Source organism: Engystomops pustulosus, chromosome 4, assembly GCF_040894005.1.
Source record: "Engystomops pustulosus chromosome 4, aEngPut4.maternal, whole genome shotgun sequence".
Lineage (NCBI taxonomy): Eukaryota > Metazoa > Chordata > Amphibia > Anura > Leptodactylidae > Engystomops > Engystomops pustulosus.
The window spans coordinates 179160335-179180029 of record NC_092414.1 but is presented as its reverse complement, the minus strand read 5'-3'; the positions used below and the strand labels follow the sequence as shown (position 1 = coordinate 179180029).

The 19695-nt window shown below is 42.0% G+C and overlaps 1 protein-coding gene across 1 annotated transcript; it reads left to right on the top strand.

Moving 5' to 3' along the window:
- Nucleotides 1-3504: 3504 nt before the first annotated feature.
- On the top strand, nt 3505-19348 carry CTDSPL2 (CTD small phosphatase like 2). Its single transcript, XM_072148776.1, has 13 exons — nt 3505-3638; nt 10432-10645; nt 12307-12445; nt 12557-12706; nt 12847-13062; nt 13587-13665; nt 14508-14619; nt 14702-14788; nt 14952-15014; nt 16190-16269; nt 16360-16486; nt 16591-16686; nt 17851-19348. Exons 2-13 carry the CDS (start codon nt 10454-10456, stop codon nt 17914-17916), a joined length of 1407 nt encoding a protein of 468 aa, XP_072004877.1. The 5' UTR covers nt 3505-3638; nt 10432-10453; the 3' UTR covers nt 17917-19348.
- The last annotated feature ends 347 nt before the right edge of the window (nt 19349-19695 follow it).

Sequence of the window (19695 nt, the reverse complement as noted above, 5' to 3'; positions counted from 1 at the left end):
CTATTGACAACATATTGCCTATATCGGCCTGTAGTTAAACTACAGTATCGTGCCTTAGTAAATGGTTACAAAGTTAAATATTGCATGACATGTAATGATTGGACATACTACCTGGCGTGCCTCTAGCCCCCAACGCGCGTTTCAACCCGCCTGGTCTTTCTCAAGGGGTAGTGTTAATGCACACGCTCCAGGATTATATGTACCTGGGGGCCAATCAGCCGCCAGATTCAAATTAGGGGTCCACGTTCACCTGTGTGTGTGGCGCATGGTCCACCTATCGGCCCCACGTCATCGGCGGGGACGGGCCCGTGACGTCAGAGGGGCAGAGCCTAAGTTAATTTTGCAATTAATAAAAATTACTTTTTACTATCATATTTGGCATGTCGTATCCTCTTTTTCTGTTTGTTTAAATTTTGCATGCATACCCAAGAGGGCAGCCATAGCGTTCCTTGTGCTATTTTTTCAGTAATGGATTAGCTGAGTCTTGTTTGATCAGTTTACTGTTAATCCGTATATGGTACATCTACTTGATTTTTGATTATAATGCAATCTACTCCGGCTCCCACATCCCTCTGGTCCATACAACAGTGTATTACATGGACAGACACTATGGGGCAGATTTACTTACCTGGTCAATTCGCGATCCAGCGGTGCGTTCTCTGTGGTGGATTCGGGTCTTCCGGCAATTCACTAAGGCAGTTCCTCCGACGTCCATCAGGTGTCGCTGCTGCGCTGAGGTCCGCCGGAGTGCACGATCCATTGCTGGGTGAAAGTAAGTGCGTGTCCAGCGAACCTTTTTTTTTTTTTTTTTTTTTTTTTATGCGGCTGTTTCTCCAAATCTGTTGGGTTTTCGTACGGCCACGCCCCCCGATTACCGTTGCGTGCCTGCCGATGCGCCACAATCCCATCGCATGCATCGAAATCCTGGGGCAATACAGGGAAAATCTGCACAAAACGGAAAAATTTGGTTAGCCCGTCACAAAAACGCAAATCGGGCCCTTAGTAAATGACCCCCTATATTTCCCTTGCTGCATCCTGCATTTATTTATCTGCTTAAAAACGGCCCAAAAACTGATTCAAACCGCCATGTGTGCCATCGGCCTTAGGCCCCAAGGAGACGAACGTATGGCACCCGGTTGTGGTGTGCACCATGACCGATCCAGAAGGCGGCATGGAAAAATTTTATTATGGTGTATTATTATTACATTACATTATACATTATTATGTATTATGGTGCCGGAAGCTCTGCCCTCAAAAGAGAATGGAGGTGGCCTCTCCACCTGGTTGTACGCTCGCCCAGGCAAGTATCCATTTGTGTGCATGAGGCCTTATCTTTAGGCTACTAGCTGAAGACGGAACCCGGGTGTAGGAGGGAAGGGGGAGTGAGCGCTCCTTACCACTCCCATCTCTATTGAAAGATGAGCAGCAACCCGGCCGAATTAATCAAATGCATGAATGTATTTTCCATTGAAAACAAAGCTGATAGCCGTGAAATAAAAAAAAAAATGTTGCGGTACATTGAGCACACGGCCAGAATATACAGTTATGTGCATGTAACCTTAGGCCTGTGTGTCATTGGGGTGTGAGGTCCGCTGCTGCACTGATAATTAGAGTTGAGAGGACTTCATGTTCTGGTTCGGTGTTTGGCCGCTGGACCCAGATGTAATGCCGGATTGGCAATCTGTCAAAAGAGCGCTGCTAGCCATGGCTATGGAGTTCCCGTGGCCATTCATAGCCATGGCTAGTTGCTAGGGGCATTAATTTCGCCATTGTTTGGGTCGAGCAGCCGAACCAGGATATGAAGTCTGCTCATCTCTAATGATGACTGTACAATAGACTGCCCCTGGCAGAAATACTCTAGTCCAGTGATGGCGAACCTTCTAGAGTGCCCAAACTACAACCAAAATCCACTTATTTACCATTAAGTGCCAACACAACATTTTTAGCAGTAACTTATAGCTACCTGTTCTTCCTCATCTTTCAATCAGTCCCCTGAGGCCACCAATACAGTTGAAAGAAGGAGGGCAAATGCAGACTCTCGTTGTAGCTTCTCTCCAGGGTCTCACTGTAGAGAAGAATGGTGTTTCCAGCAGGATAAGCTCCAAAGACATTGCACTTCTGTCAACACATTCTCACTTTTCCAGCAGTTCCAAAAAGCCAATGAAATGTCACTTAAAAACATCACTTAATTTTCTTAGGACTGCAGGTGGATTTGGTCCTATTTGGTTAAATCTGACCTGGAGCGATGGTCTGAGTGCCCACAGAAATGGCTCTGAGTGCCACCTCTGGCACCCGTGCCATAGGTTCGCTACCACTGCTCTAGTCCTTGGCTTGGGCAATCATCTCATACACAGATCCATGTGTATGAGCCCATAGAAATGAATTTATCCATGTTCTATTGGCTGATTCAATCTTTTTTTTTTTTTTTTTTTTTTATATATGGCGCCATCCTATTCCACAGCGCTGTACAGATCATCAGGGACATGTACAAAGAATATTAGACATTACAGGGCAATAACTTGCTCAAATAAAACAACGAGTGCCTGGCTCCTAAGAGCTAACAATCAATGTTTTGTTCAACGGCCTTTCATTGAGTTTGAAGGGAGAGAAAATCTGTGCCAAAATACACAGGTACATGGTACCAAAGCTGTTGTATCCGCTAGGCATGTGCAGGTAGTCAGTCCCTCAGCAGGTCCTATGTGTGTCCCAGGTTTTCACTATACATTTTATTCATTGCAAAGCAAGTTATAGCTTGTTCTCACACATTTCAATATATTTACATGATGCCAGGATACGACTTGTAGTAGCCAATGTCTTCTCATGTAAAGAGGGTTAATGCTTACATCTGAGACCAGGACAAACGTAATATATATTGACTTGTGGTGAATCCTGGTTATTGTCTAACAATGACCGCACACATCTGAAAATAAAAAATATTTGGTTGCAGACAGTTCCTCAAATCTGTGGGGTGTGAACCAGTAACACTACATAGACTTTATGGAGGTGATTTTTTACTTGCTTGGAGGTGCATAGTGTGTACAGGTGCCTAATATGGACCTATGGGCATGTGTGATAGATAGATTAGATGGATTAGATAGATAGATTTTTAAAACATGTATACAAATTTTAAATTTTTTTATTTTTATTCAAGACTGGATGTTTTACGTAGACCTTTAGTTGTGTGATAAATACGACGTTTATTTACTGACTGATAATATGATGCCAATGTGGTAACACTCGCCGTGCCAGTGCTAACACTATAGGGCACAAGACATGGGCTATGCCCCTCCTGTGCCAGACCCTTAGCTGGTTCCTCTCAGGTGCTGAGATATTAGTACAAGGTGTATGTGGGCAGCAGGACATTGTGGAGCCGGCTCCATCCCTTCCCTCAGACTGTACACAGCTCCCTCCTCCCTCCACATTCCCTCCGCCCCCCTCCCTACTCGCAGTCTGGCCGCGCATGCGCACTGCCTTGTATCCGGGTACTGCGTTCCCTCGGTCGGCGGGAAATGGCGCCCGGGATTTAGCTGCCGCGGTCGGGAGATACGGAGGACACCGGGCCCGGGAAGGCGGAGAACTAGTCAGCAACACCCGGTGATTTTATTGCTTCTTACCCGGAACCCACCGGGACACTCCAGGTGAGGATCAGGAAAGGCTATGGATGGGAAGAGGCCTTCAGGGGAGGGAGGCCTGGGGAGGTTCGGTGTGTGTACACACATAGCCGCCTCCTTCTCCGGTGCGGTATCTGTGTGACTGGCGTGTGCGACCACCGCGCTGTGTACACGGGACATGTTGTGTGTATGTGCGATGTATATAGATGGAGCTGAGTATTGTGTACAGTGCTATGGGGAGGCGGGGGCTGTGTGCACCTGGATACATGGAGTATTGGCGGCTGCGATGTTATGTACCTGTACGTGTATAGTATAGGGGGCTGCTGGTGGTATGTACCTGTAGGTGTATAGTATGGGGGGTCGGGGGTGTATTATTATAAGGGGGTTGGCGGTTGTATTCTCCAGGATGTGTGTAGTATTGGTTGTTGGCAGTGTTATGCACCTGAGTGTATATAGTATGGTGGCGTGTAGTTGTATAGGTGGCTGGTGGTGGTATGTACCTGTAGGTATATAGTATGGGGGGGGGGGTGTAGTATTGGTGGCTGGTGTTATGTACTTTGATGTCTATAGTATTCGAGTGTGTGGGGTATTTAGTCTTTGGTCGTTTTATGTACCTGGATGTATATAGCGTTGCTGGTGTTATGTACCTGGATGTATAAAGTATTGGGGTGGGGGAAGGTTGTAGTATTGGTGGAGGAGGGTAGTAGTAATGTAGGTGGTTGGCAATGTTATGTACCTGGATGTACATAGAATTGGGGGTGTAGTAGTATTGGTGGTTGGTAGTGTTATGTGCCTGGATGTATATAGTATTTGGGGGGGGGGGAGGTTGTAGTATTGGTGGAGGGGGGACGTAGTAGTGTAGATGGTTGCCAGTGTTATGTACCTGGATGTACATAGTATTGGGGGTGAGGGGGGGGGGGGTGTAGTAGCAGCAGCAGTAGTAGTATTGGTGGTTGGCGATGTTGTGTACCTGGTTGTATGTAGTATTGGTGGAGGGGAGTAGTAGTAGTATAGGTGGTTGGGGTTTTAGTATAGTGTGGAAGTTTAGCTGGTTCTATACAGTAATGGCTGGGGTTTGCACCTGAATGTATATAGCATTGTACATAGATTTGGAGGTGGGGGTTGAATAGATGTGCATAACCGCTCCCCCTATATACAGCTGTGTGTGTCTATCTAGATGTATATTGGTGGGGGTTGTGTGTACCTGGATGTATATAGTAGTATTGGTGGTGGTCATTGGTATTTAGTACCCTGATATATAGTGGTTGGGGGTGCAATGTACTGGGATGTATATAACAGTGATATAAGCTTGTAGATGTATACAACTTTCTGTGTATACCTAGATGTATGTTAGTGGGTTTGGTAGTGGGGTCTTGCTTAGATGTATAGTGGTGGTCAGGGATTGCACCTGGATGTATAGCGTACTGTAAATTGTTGTTTTATTTTTTGTTTATTTTGGGGGGTGCTAGTGTGCATAGATTTATGTGCAAACAGGTCTGTGATATATATTTTAGTGGTGGGATTGTACTCGTGTGAGTATATAGTAGTGTACATAGTTTGCAGTGTGTGGGGTGTATTTTTCTGGATGTATATAGTAGTGTAAATAGCGGGGGGGGGGGGGGGGGGGTAGTTTACCTGTATGTATATGTGTGTGTATATAGTAGTGCACATAGTATTGGAGGGGGTGTTTGTTTACCAAGCTGTATAGTGGTGTTCCCCTGTCTGTGTTTTGTACACATGGGCAGGGGGTGTGTAGCACATATTATACATTTACAACAACTTGCAGTACTATTTACTCTTCCCTGGACAATAACTGCTGGAGGGAGGGCACGTAGTGGTCATATCCATAGGAATGCATTAGATTAGCGTTGTGTACATTACACTTCATGTTATGTCTATATGGAGTCTCCTTTTAGTGAAACTCTGTTATTGTCCTGTTTATGATCTGACTCTTCCCAGCAAGACCTCCGGGAGAATAGTGCGGGCACAGCAGGCAGACAGCGCCACCTGTGTCCACTGACAGGCTGCGGGGCAGTCACAGATCCCCTCTGTATAGAGGAGGCAGTGCTGGTAATAGCCCGCACAATGGTGTTATCCAAATTGGATAATCCCTTTCTTTCAGGAGTTCTATGGTTTAAAGGAGTTGTGACACATATGTCCAATGCACAAGTTTAGGAGGGAATCTGATTGGTGGGGGTTTAATCTATGAGACCCACATTGTGTAGTACATTGGCACTGCAGTTATCTATTGTTCCACTTCTGTGATGGAAGAAAACAATGGAAATAACCAGGTGTGAATGAAGCCTTAATGAGGCAGGGGAAGTGAATGAGTGCAGATGTGTAAATCCTTTCACCTGTGATGACCTTGAGGTCTTCTGGAGTCGGAGGTTAGTATACACTGATTTGTAAAGCCCTACGGAATTTTAGGTTCTATATAAATAAATATTATTATTGTTATTATACACAGATTAATCACAATATATTTTTTTTAATCAAAGGTGGTGTTCACACGCTGAATTTGTTTAGAACCGCACCTCATAGGGTGATGCCACACATGGTGTTTTCGTCTGTTTTTAAGCATGTGTTTTCAGTCCTTTTAAAAGGTTGTGTATTTAAAACGCATCTGTTTTTCACTGTTTAAGGTGTTTGGCTTCTTACAACCTCTTTATTAAGATAATTGGGAAGAACTATCAAAAACAGACTGAAAACGCATGCTTAAAAATGTCATCGGTGGCATCAACTGTAGGCAGCAGGGAGGAGCTTAGCTGATTGCACGTGCTTTACCCCTTCACGATCCATGGCGGATATATTAAAAGTTCAAATCACCCCCCTTTCCCTAGAACTGATAAAAAATCTAATAAACAGTAAGGTATCGCCGGCTCCCAAAATGCTCGATCTATCAAAATATAAAAACAATTACGGCCGGCACGGCAAATGGCGCCCAAATGTCCAAAACGCAACTTTAACACCTTTTTACATGACATAAAAAATGTAATAAAAAAATTATCAAAATGTCGCACAGTCCTCAAAATTGTAGCAATGAAAACGTCGGCTCATTTCACAAAAAATGGGGTTAAGAGGTTAAAGCGGAAGGGACCACGTGTTTGCCAGTGTTTACAATTAGGTCTGCACAAGATCCTTTTTGGGGTCCATAAGCTCGCCACACAAATAACAAAATAGAATGTCTAAAAGTTTACCCCCCTTCTCTCCTACAATAAGGGTGATGTCACACATGGCGTTTTTAGCACGTTTTTGGGCCGTTTTTAGTGAATGCTTTTTCAGATCGTAAAAACCGCATGCACTAACTAAAAACGGCCCCAAAACAATCTAAAAACGCCATTTGTGACATCACCCTAATATGTATAAAATTTCCGGGGAAAAAAAGGGATTTAAGATGCCCATGCTCCACCCAACAAATTGGATTTGCAATAAAAATAAAATATCCAAAAAAAACCTATGCTTGTCAGAATGTGGTGATACAAAGAAATAGCTTTTTTTTTTACCAAGTTTTTGAGAAGTTTCCTTTTTTTTTTTTTTTTATTTAGAAGTGATTATAGCAATAATAGTGACCCATAGGGCGCATTCACACCCAGTGTTTGTGTTGCGTTATGAAACTCAAGTGCTGCAAGTGGAGGGGCTTTACCCCATAACAGATGCGTTTTTAATGAAAGGCTTGCGATCCAAGCCGTGCATTGTTTATATGAATAATATATGGAGCTTGTTTCCGATTGCAAGTTTAACAATGAAAATGTTTCCTCAAAGTTTTTTTATTGCACTTCAAATTGGGACACAATTGTTGCGTGTGAATGCAGCCATTGGATCAAGTTGATGGAGGATGCATTTAGCAATTGCAACATTTTATTAATTTTTTTTTGTCCTGTGTTTCTCTTGTTTCATCGATTCTTGGCCTCTGGTGTTTGGCAAACCCTCTGAAAAGGCGCAGTTGCGTTTCGCACATATTTGTAGGCTTCTTTTACTTCACTTGCAGAGGGCCATGGTGCCGCTAGGAAGTACAATGTGTCCTTCAGAAAACACGCCCTACTATGACTCTGTACATGGAAAAAGTTATGCTTTAGGAAAGTGGGAAGTTAAAAGTAAAATGGAAACAAAAGGTTTCTTGGTGCTAAAATTCATAGAGGTGGGGGGGGGAAATAGCAGGAATACCTACTTCTAATTCCAGGAACCGTGACTTTATATTAGTTATTCATGGCCTCCTTCCTTCTAAAATCAACTTTTATCATTACGCTAATGAGCCGTAAGTGCTCCTGTGCATTACCAGAGCCCCTCCATTCTGCAGTTTTGCCGGCTTTTACTCTCTTGCCTTGCTCCCTGTCCACTTCCCCCTTCCAATTCCTGCTCTGATCTCGGCAGTATGGAACACACAGTGGGAGGGGGCAGTGCTCCTGCACAGTGAAACAGCATGTGAAGCCTGAGCACAGAGGGGGCCTGGTAACACCCCCAGAGCCCTCCTGTCTAAAGTTGATTTTAGAAGGAAGGCTGCCATAGATAATAACTACTAGTAGATCACCACAGTCACGGTGCCCAGATCCCTGATAAGTGTCCCTGGTTTGTCATGGTAGATTTTCTTAAAGGTTTCTTTGTTGGCGATTGAGTACTGTTCACACCTCTGATGTCAATAGAAAATGACATTGTCGGCTTGGCCACAGGGCGGTGCGTGAGGCCTTACAGTATAGTTGTGTGTCCTGTTCAGTGGGACACCTTCCCCTATGTCTTCAGTATATCCTGCTTGTCCATCTCCCAGTAGTGAGGTTGGGTCCCTTCCTGCGTTGGAGCCAATATCAAATTTTCACTAATCTGAACAATCTCAAAACTATCTGCAGGGCCGAATTAATCCCATTACAGCTAAGCCGCGTAACGTAAAAGGTTTTTTTTTTTTTAAAACAAATTGTTGTGTTGTACTAATACTCACAACCTGAAACCACATGAATCGGTTCCGTTCCAGCACAGAAGGTGCTACTCTGCAAATGATGTGCACCCCCTTTAATAATTTGAAGAAATGAATTTAAAATTAAAGCACCAGACCTCTAAAAGAAGAATTTTGTATGAACATAGAAATAAGATCTATTAAAATAGAAAAAAAGATCTAGATTTTTGGAGCATGGTTCCTGCCTCTGACTAAATCTGACACCTCTTCAGTGTACGTTATGTCATGTATAACACTGATTTAAATACATTGCCCCAAATATTAGTGCGGGCACAAGATTGGGATTAATAAAGTGTAGGATAACAGTAGCTCTCTTGTTTTGTGTGAAGATGGTGGGTGCCATTGACAATTAGGCCATGATATTGTGTAAGTCATGGGGACCTGTCAGTCAGTGCTGACCAGCTTGTCGTTCATTGGGTTCCTCTCTTGACGTTGGGGAATGATGACACCCAGTTGATTTATTCATACATTTTTAGGAGGATGAACAGATATGACACTCCACGCAGCTCACAGTCCGTGTTCTGTTTTGGTGAAGACAAATTCGGCCCGACCTTGCTCCAATTTGTACAGACACTTAGGAGCTCTATGGATGTGTATAGCCCATCAGCTTTATAAAAGTGAATTTGCCCCCTATTGTGTGTATCCTGACTAGTAAAAAGAAGGATTGCAGGTGTTGGTAGCAGATCCCCTCTGCACATCCTTTAATGGCAGGAGTGTGGCAGCGGGCGGCCAACTAGAGCAGGTGATGTGTGGGATGTGGACTGAGCGCCAGTCTGGGTCGACAGGTTTTCCTTCTCTTGTAGCAGAATAATAGTAATTTCGAGCATCATTTTGTGGAGCTTATAGTAAACATGGAGGTTACTTCCAGATCCCTGTAAGCCCTGTAAGAGTAATAAATGAGTCTCTTGTCCCCTTAGCCACATCACTGGTAAAATTTGTGTAGGGAACTTCCGTGCTCTCCAGACCTTGCTTACTTTGTCATTTTAGGGAAAATTCAGTTTTTATCATTACAGGCGGTCCCCGACTTAGACTGACCTCTGGTAAAGCTCTCTGGGTGCTTTAGTCCCAGGCTGCGATTATCAGCTGCAAGGTGTCTGTAATTAAGTCTTATTCCTTGTTCCCATGACAACATAAAACTTTTAAGATTGAATCATCATAGAAACAAAAAAAGAATTTTTTGCCTGGAGCTACAATTATAAAATATACAGTTCCGACTTGCATATAAATTTAACTTTGGAATAAACCTAAAGAGCCTATCCTGTACATAACTTGGGGGCTGCCTATATTGCCCTTTAGCTTTGTGACTCGGTGACAGGGCCGTGTTTGGGTGGGTGTGATTACACTGGGATTTTATCATCACATCTATAGATATGTTTCTTTTAGTAAAAAGTTTGTGTTCTATCATTCCTCTGTTTATCCTCCTGGAAATGTAATAAATCACCCCCGATATGTAACCATCTACTTGTTCATAAGGTAAATCCATACAGGGTGTCACCACAAGGGCTTAGCGGCTGGTGTGGGACTGTTAAGGCCCACTTATTAATAAAGAGGCGTATTGTTAACAGCAGGACTCTCTCACTTGTTCTATTCTCATGATATCGCTTTTCTCGGCTGCTTGTTTTGTATATGGTTGAGTGATTTATTGTATTGCATGAATAGACACCTTATTGTTAAAGGGGTTCCGTCGGGTCCATAATGTTTCCAAAACCAACAATGGTGTCATGTTAGGGCATTTATTGGATCAGAGACTCTTTTTGTCCACGCACCTGACCATTTACAGCCATGATGTTGAAGGGGCAGGGCCTGGCATTGATTCAATAACTTTCTTGCTTCGCATGATACATTGACGGTCATGTGTATTCTCCTTTCTCACAGCTTTTATGTGGCGCTCATAAAGATGAGGCTAAGGACGCGGAAGGGGTCTCCGCGCAGCAGTCACGGACCTGCCGGACGCACTGCACGTACTAAGAGGAAGCACTCAGAAGAGGAGGAGGAAGAGGAGAGCTCCCCACTGGCAGAAAAGTTGTCCAAGCCAGACACTGGTCTGCTGTCCACCATCAAAAATTTCATCAAAGGCAGCACGACAAAGGTAAGTCCAACTCAGCATGTCAGGGTTCAGGGGAAAATCTTGATTAGTCCAAAGTGACGCATTACCGCTTCCTTTTAAACAATGTGTTTCTTTATTTCATCTTTTTAAATTGTCAAGCATTAGGTAGGAGTCAAGCCTACGCGTTTTGAGCACCTCCGTTTTTAAATCCTTGATGTTTTAAAAAGATGAAATAAAGAAACACATTGTTTTAAGGAAATGCCGCGGTAACTCGTTACTTTAGACCAGGGGTCTCAAACTCGCGGCAATATTTTGCGGCCCCCACCTGGTCCCGCTGCATGGAGGGGGCTCACGGGCTGAGCCCTCTCCATAGCCGGTAAGTCTTTTCTGCATATTGCAGCAAAGGCTTACCGGTAACACCCGCGATCGGTGCTAGCACCGATCGCGGGTGCTTTCACAGCGATGGCTGCCGACAAAGCTGCCGGCAGCCTCAAAAAGATAGCGGCGCATGGGCGCCGCCATCTTACCTGGGATCACCGCTCCCCGTGACGTCATCGGGGGGCGGAGATCCGTCTCCATGGTAGCCTCAGGTCTTCCGAAGACCCGAGGCTATTTCGTTTTAACCCCTTCATTACAATGTGCTGATAGCACATTGTAATGAATGAGGAGGAAAATCTCCATATACTGCCATACTGTAGTATGGCAGTATATGATAGGATCGATCAGACAACCTAGGGTTAAAGTACCCTAGGGAGTCTGAAAAATAGTATAAATAAAAATAAAAAAAAGTTTAAAAAAAAAAAATAATAATAAAAAAACCTAAAATTTCAAATCACCCCCCTTTCCCTAGAGCTGACATAAATATAAATAAACAGTAAAAATCATAAACATATCAGGTATCGACGCGTCCGAAAATGCCCGATCTATCAAAATATGATGACGGTTTTTCAGTGCGTTTAACCCCGTTACGGAAAATAGCGCCCAAATTCGAAAATGGCACTTTTTTGCCATTTTGAAAAATATAAAAAAATCTATAAAAAGTGATCAAAAGGTTGTACAGTCCTAAAAATGATATCATTGAACATATTATCAAATTTCGCAAAAAATGACAGCACCCACAGCTCCGTACACCAAAGTATGAAAAAGTTATTAGCGCCAGAATTTGGCAAAATAAAAAAAAATATTTTTGTACAGGAGGTTTTAATTTTTGTAAATGTATGAAAACATTATAAAACCTATACAAATTTGGTATCCCCTTAATCGTACCGACCCAAAAAATAAAGTAGACATGTCATTTGGGGTGCTCAGTGAAAGACGTAATATCCAATGGAGTGTCCCTGACTGGGCTCAGTGCGGTAGGAGCTTGGGACCCCTCGGTACACAGGACGCGTTCATAGAGAAAACACGTCTCCCAGCTTGGGGCTTTCCTTGCACTGGGAGACGCCGTGACATTTGAATCTGAATAATGATATTTTGTAAGCGCATTTTGTGTGGAAAACTTGATGCGGCCCAGCCTTACCCAGAATCTACCTCCAACGGCCCCCAGGTAAATTGAGTTTGAGACCCCTGCTTTAGACTAATCATGCATGTTTATAGGTTGTGTGTCTTGGAACAGCTATTTGTAAGCATGAGGTATGTTGATAAACTAAAAAGCATACTTAACTTGACAACTTATTTAATTTCTTTTTAAATTTTATTGTTAGGAGGATCGAGAGAACCCCGCCAAGAGAAGCAGAGTGGAGCGTGACCTCGATAACAACCTCATCACCTCAACTCCACGCACCGGTGACAAACCAAGCAAGCCCATTGCACGCGTCCGGCGGAAAAGTCAAGTTAATGGAGGTAAAGCCCAGGCCCCATTGCACCGTTACTAAAGTTCCTCTATATTGTTCTGAATCTTTTTCTTGTAGTAGGTCTCATTTTATATTTACATTTTACTGTCCTGTCTATTAGAAGCTGCGAGCTATGAGGTGACCCCTCCACATCTGAAGCAGAATGGAAAGCTGGACGATGCATCTGTTGCAACCAGCCCACCCAGGACCACACTGCTGGGGACCATTTTTTCTCCGGTCTTCAACTTTTTCTCACCAGCAAATAAAAATGGTAAGTGAATTATGTAAATACACTGGTGGTAGAGATAATATAGTAATTGCAACTCCACCTTGGCATAAAATGAACCAAATTGTGCAGTGTTTTCTAACCTTATTTAGCAGAACGCTAAAACCAAACTATCTGTATCTTAGGCACGTCTGGATCTGACTCTCCAGGACAAGCAGTGGAGGCTGAAGAGATAGTGAAACAATTAGAAATGGAGCAGGTGGATGAAATCAGTACCAGCACCACCACATCCACTAATGGGACATCCTATCCAAGTCAGGTGACACCTGTCCGTACAGGAGCCAATAGCTGGCTAGAGGCCAGTGATGATTCCCCTGAGCGCGAAATCCCGGCGTTAACAGGTTGGTGACCTTTTATATATGTAATATATTTTGGTGTGAAAAGCACAGAATTATTTTTTTTTTGCATTAGAAAAAAACTGTCTGCACTACATTTATAGAGTTCTAGTTTTCTGGCGGTCCTACGACTAGTTCGACAAAAGGACAGTGGTCTTGTGCCAAAAAGTTCAGTGCATCAAAAATACCGCTGACCCGACAACATTTTGTCCTAGTTTTCTAGCGTAAAGTAAGGCATCTAGTAGGAAGTGCACAGTACGACAAGACAGTCTAGTACTATGACAGATTTCTCATCCAGTATCAGACACTTACATTAAGCTTTTGCAGCATTCCTCTGTCTTATCTTACAACAATTTGTATAAATCTGTCCCTTTATCTCACTGGAACCTATAGTCCTAAAATAGATGAGCATGAAGTCCTTTCTTTCTAGTGCCCATATGACTTGCTATATACATATTCTCCATCCATCTTTTATTTATTTGGTCTGTTGAATATAGAGAATTGAACATAATGTTTGTTGTTTCTTTTAGCGCCTGTGTCTCCAGATAGTGGTTATTCCTCGGCACATGCTGAAGCAGCATATGAAGAAGACTGGGAGGTGTTTGACCCGTGAGTTACATTTCTCTTGTGTGTTATAGCTTACATTTTATGCTCCTTAGCAAACCGCAAAAACACTTTGGACATTCTTCTACTGCTTGCGTTATTCTTTCATTATATATATTTTTTTTCTGTAAACATGACACAAAAAGGCGTTCTGATCAGTCTTTGTAGCAAATGTTTCTGCTTTAGTCTGTGTAGTTCTGCAGGTAACATTCTGCAAAGTCGAATTGTGTAGCCACAGACTAAAGGAGATTTAGTAATTTGAATGTCTGAAACGTGGCACAGGTTGTGAGTAGAAACCAGCATAAATATTTTGTACCATGTTTGTGTTAGAGAAAAGTCGGCCTTAAAGGTTTTGTGCCAAGCTTTTCCACAGGGTAGGGGATAATAAATTTGAAGGTGTCCAACTGCTGCAGACCTCCTGTAGTTCACAAGAACACACCCCAATCAAAATTGGGAAACGGGGATCCTGTTACTGAATATGATGGCGCTATATAAATAAAGATTATTACTATTCTTGCTGCTATGGCAGCACTAGACACAGCACTGTATTTTGCACTTTCCAGCACTCTAGTGGGCACATGCTAAACCTGGCCCTCCAATTAGTAAGAACACAACTCCCATTCTTCAGATTGCTGGGTTCCAGATGTCAGACCCCCAACTTTTAATATAGCTTCCTCCATCTAGTAGATATAGGGTAAAATCCATACTTCTATCAATTTTATATCAAAATTTCCAGTGCAAAGCTTTTCCAACAGGACGGCAATACATTCTTGAAAACTTTGTAGATCTTTTATGCAGCTATTCCATACTATATGGGGGGAAATAAATAATGCTCCTCTCCACTGTAGATACTATTTCATCAAGCACGTACCACCCCTGACTGAAGAGCAACTCAACAGGAAGCCAGCTCTCCCCTTAAAGACCAGGAGTACACCAGAGTTTTCCCTTGTCCTGGACCTGGTAAGTTTTAACTTGTATAAACTTACTTCATTGGCAATCTTTATTTTTGGAACCTGGTTTAACATATTTTTTTTTCCCCCAGGATGAGACACTGGTTCACTGCAGCCTCAATGAGCTGGAAGACGCAGCCCTGACATTTCCAGTCCTCTTCCAAGATGTCATTTACCAGGTGGGAGTCTCCTTTGACTTAGGGTTTTCAACCTACAGAAGCTTACAGTAGAAGTAGCTGCTGAAATAAGTGAAACAGATAATAATGTAGGTTTTTGAATTTTGGGAAATGAATAAAAGCTGAAGACATTTAATAAAAATTTTTTTTTTTTTTTCTGTATTAGGTTTACGTGCGGTTAAGGCCTTTCTTTCGTGAGTTCTTAGAACGTATGTCTCAGATTTATGAGGTAAGTTATTTTCTTTTAAAAATATATTTAATCCTATAATCCAATCCAATAATTTAAGCACTATAAAGAATTTCCCTACTAAATATTAAAAAAGAAATTAAAAAGATACTGTAATTTCTATGCTTGGTTCAGAATGTCAGAAAAGACAACATACGCAGATCGGTGTAGATGTATTAATGTGTTTGTGTTTAGACCAGTGCAGAGGAGAGTTGGACAGTTCTGTACTGCGGCAGATTAACCCCTTATCGGGTGCGGGTACATGGAGAGGGCTGAGCCCTCTCCATAGCCGGTGAGTCTTTGCTGCATATTGGAGCAAAGACTTACCGGTGTCAACCGCTATAGGTGCTAGCGTGGGCGCCGCCAGCTTGGTGACTATTGACGCTCCCTGTGACGTCATCGGGGAGTGACGATCGGTCGCCATGACAGCCTGGGTCTTCCGGACACCCGAGGCTGTCTCGTTTTAACCCATTCATTACAATGTGCGATTTGCACATTTTAATGAATGAGGTGGAATATCCCCATATACTGCCATACTGTAGTATGATCAATCAGACAACCTAGGGTTAAAGTACCCTAGGGGGTCTGAAAAACGGTGAAAGTAAAAATAAAAAAAAGTTAAAAAAAAAAAAAACCTCATTTCCCTAGAACTGCTATAAACAGTAAAAATCATAAACACATTGGGTATCGCCGTGTCCGAAAATGCCTGATCTATCAAAATATCAAATATAAAAATATATCAAAATATAATAGTGGTTTTATACTGTATTTAACCTTGTAACGGAAGATAGCGCCCAAAGTACAGAGTCATACTCTGTACTTCCTATTAGTTGGTCTAGTTTGCGGCACACTATTGGTTTTTCTGGTGACTGGGCCATTTTCTGAAAAGCTATACTGAGGACTCGCCCTTCTTCAGATGTGTCTGGAAAACTATCATAAGCCTTCAATAAATATGCTGCACGGCATTTCCGGTGAAGATTACTGCAGTGTTTTGGCGTAGACTGACTGATACATCTCCATAGTCTCACATCCAAATCTATTGATGTCCTGTTTTCACTCACTGTTATGGTCCTAAAATTTAAGGCTACTGTGAGAAAGCACTTCTCAGAACATTCTGAATATTTTTTTTATTATAGAGTCCCTCTTTTGTTGAAATATTTTATTCTTGTATTTCCCAGATAATCCTTTTTACGGCCTCAAAGAAAGTCTATGCAGACAAATTACTGAATATTTTGGATCCCAAAAAGCGGCTGGTCAGGTAGGCTCACTCTTCAAGCAGCAGAATTATTGATTGCTCTATGATGTCCATTGCGACTCTCTGAAACTGATATATCTCCTTGTTCCTCAGACACAGACTGTTTCGAGAGCACTGTGTATGTGTCCAAGGGAATTATATTAAAGACCTGAACATCCTGGGGAGGGATCTTTCTAAAACAATCATCATTGATAACTCACCACAAGCCTTTGCATACCAGGTACATATCATTTATTGTGTGCATATATTTGAATAATGTGAGAATAATATTGATTATGTTGGGTTCTGAATCCTAATATCTGAAACTTTGTTCTGTTCTTCCAGCTTTCGAACGGTATTCCCATTGAGAGTTGGTTTATGGATAAAAATGACAAGGAGCTGCTGAAGCTTGTCCCGTTCCTGGAGAAGCTTGTAGAACTGGTAAGCCTGACCCTTCTGTATATACAGGTTTGAAGACTAGTTCGGCACACACAGGCACAGAGGACAATGATTTTGGATGAGTTTATACTGTGGAAACTCGGTGCAAGGTGTGGAGAAGTTTTTTCGCACTTCCAGGCTACCAGCAGGTTTTCTGGTCACCTGCAGAGACATTTATTCTATACAAGTTCTTCTTCATTGCTCCTTCCTGCATCATAGAGATGCAGATTAGGAAATTTGTAAACTCCTCACACTGTTTGTTGCAAATTTTGATTTTTATTATACAAACTTTCAAAAGTGACGTTTCGGTCAAGCAATTGTCCTTCATCAGACTGTTTGCACAAGAATATAGGAATGCTGTTTGCATATAGCAAAATTGGGGCAGTCATGCTGGAATGGCGGTCTCCGCCGCTATTTGGAAAAGGCGCTTCAATTGCTTGACCGATACATCACGTTTGGAAGTTTGTATAATAAAAATCAAAATTTGCAACACAAATAGTGTGACTGGAGTTTACAAATTTCCTATACTTTAAGGGATTAGGACCCTCTCCAGAGCACCTGCATATCCCACGGATTTTAGTGTGCAGCAGAAATCCTTTCTCTACTCTTAAGAGATACAGATTACAATCCACATTACACCTAACTACAATATAATACAACTGAGTTTAAAAGGGATGTCCCAGAATGGAGAATCCACACACCCTATGGAGGATATAAAAACCCCACATTCCCCCAGCAATTGGACATTTATCACCTATTCACGGGTTAGGTAATACGTATTGAATATAGAACAGCCCCTATAATATGGACAATTAAGCTAGACGGACACGAGATGATTCCTGGCTGTGGAGAATGGATGCTAACATCCATTATTCATGATTGATCTGCATTCCTTTGGCATCTGTTTTTCATGTAACAATGTATACATATAATTTCTATATAATTTCATGAATTATATAGTTAATTCTAACTAGGATATGTGCTACTATGTTTTTTAATTATTTACAGTATTGCATATAATGCAGCAATGTGTCCATCGAGGAAAAAAAGAAAATTGCCACATTGGTTTTTCACTGTCCTATGCATTTAGCCTTAACCTTGTCTGATAAGTGTGTGAATGGCTAAAGAATAACTATTAAATGCAATATTTTCTGTTTTCTTATGCAGAATGAGGATGTGCGGCCTCACATCAGAGACAGATTTCGCTTACATGACTGTTTGCCGCCAGATTAGAGGGACAATGAAGTACCTGCAGGATCCCCTGACCACAGGGGTGGGGCAGCTTTCAGATGCCTGCAGGGGAGCAAAGCTGCACAAACCACGGGACTGAAGCATACATGTACACAACCATTTGCCATAACTGCTGAAGGCATTTCTTTACTTTGCTGTCAAAAAAAGTAAAAAAAATTGAAAAAAATAATTATATATGGGGGGTAAAAAAAAAAAAAAGGAACGGTTTCACCGTGACGTGTTGTGACTGGTTTGGTGGCACATCACTGGGCAGCTTGGCCTCCTCCCAGGAATTGTTATGTCTCCGAGAGAATCCCTGCTGTCGGTGAGCTGCAGATCGCATCCTGTCCGCTGTTGAATAGTTTGTCCGTGTCAGCAGGAACAGAGTATTTTTTTCTTTTCCCCTCAATTTTCGGATTATACCGCCTACACAGTGATCCTGATTAGTGTAGATTATTCATTATCCATTCCGTGTATTTCAGTCGCTTCAATCTGTTCTAGTAGCCAAATTTTATTTTTTATTTTTGTATGATATGTTTGGCTGTTCCCTATCCTCTGCTTGCATAATGTGCTTTTTTTTTTTTGTTTTATAGTTATAATTCAATTCTTTAAGGTTCAATCCATGTAAGCTCCATTTAGAAATACATATATGTTTTATATTTTATGTGTAATCCATTCTAGTACCTTTTTAAAAAGATAAAAGCTTTTAAAAGGCAAAGTAGAGAGAGAGAGGAAACGTGGAGGTCTGTACAGAAGGTGTGGTGCCTGCCGTGCAGGATAGAAGGGGATGTATATCCTGCCACTAGGCCAGGGGTAGCCTCTCTGTCTGCACCGCAGATCCGTACACCCATCACACACACACATATAAATATATATATAATTACGTTGTCACATGTATCCGCGCAGCCTCTCCCTCCTATACGTATCCATCCACAGCTCTGGTACTGATGCAGCTAATATAAATATGGTGGGTGCTCTGTCCTGCAGGGAAGAAGTGCAGAAGTTGTGGGTGCAAGGTCGCTTGCCGTTTCTGGCGGGTGCACCGTGTTTCAGTGGTGCACTCGCCGTGTAAAGAAAGAAGAGAAGGCACTTTTTTTCCTTTTCATTTTTTTTTTCTCCTCCTTTTTCTAAAAAATAAAGAGAAAAAAAAGGTTTGTATTTTGTAAGCTTGTTCAGAGAGTACAGTATTGGAAATGAAAGCTCTACAGAGGAGGCTGTTCATCCTTTTTTTTGTTTCTATGTATATTACCTGTTTAACTGTATGCCATTTTATTGTATAAATTTACACATGGATTCATTTTCAAGTCACTCCTTAAAGTAAGGAGTTTTTTTTAGTAAGTTTTTAGGAAAACATTTAATTTTTGTATTTTTGATTTTAAAGAAAAAGCATGAGTTCTGTCATATTTTCAGTGTATTAATGAAGATTTTAACCTTTCTTCTTTGTGGCTGTTTTTATTCCTTATGGGGTCTCTGTGTGTTCTTCATGCAATCTCATTTGTTCAGTTTTCCTCTTGTAAAGTAGATGGCGTTTCGGCTGCACAAAAAAAAAATGCAGATTTTTGGTGTTTGTATTCATCCCATATTGTTTGCGCAGTTTTTTTTTTTTCCACCAAAAAAAACGATTTTCTAATCTACTTCTTACCCAGTTAGTTGCCTAGCAACATTTTATAATAAATGGACGGCATACAGATGTCGTCCGTGCATTGGACTTTTTTATTTTTTTTTCTGGGCGGATCCATTGACTTATTGAGGTCCGTGGTCTGCATGTGAGGAAAAAAAAAT

Coding starts and splice junctions, on each gene's coding strand:
- CTDSPL2 (XM_072148776.1), top strand. CDS start 10,454: ATGAGGCTAAGGACGCGGAAGGGGTCTCCGCGCAGCAGTCACGGACCT. Junction 12,707..12,846: donor CTCACCAGCAAATAAAAATG/GTAAGTGAATTA, acceptor TCTGTATCTTAG/GCACGTCTGGATCTGACTCT. Junction 16,687..17,850: donor TGGAGAAGCTTGTAGAACTG/GTAAGCCTGACC, acceptor TTTCTTATGCAG/AATGAGGATGTGCGGCCTCA.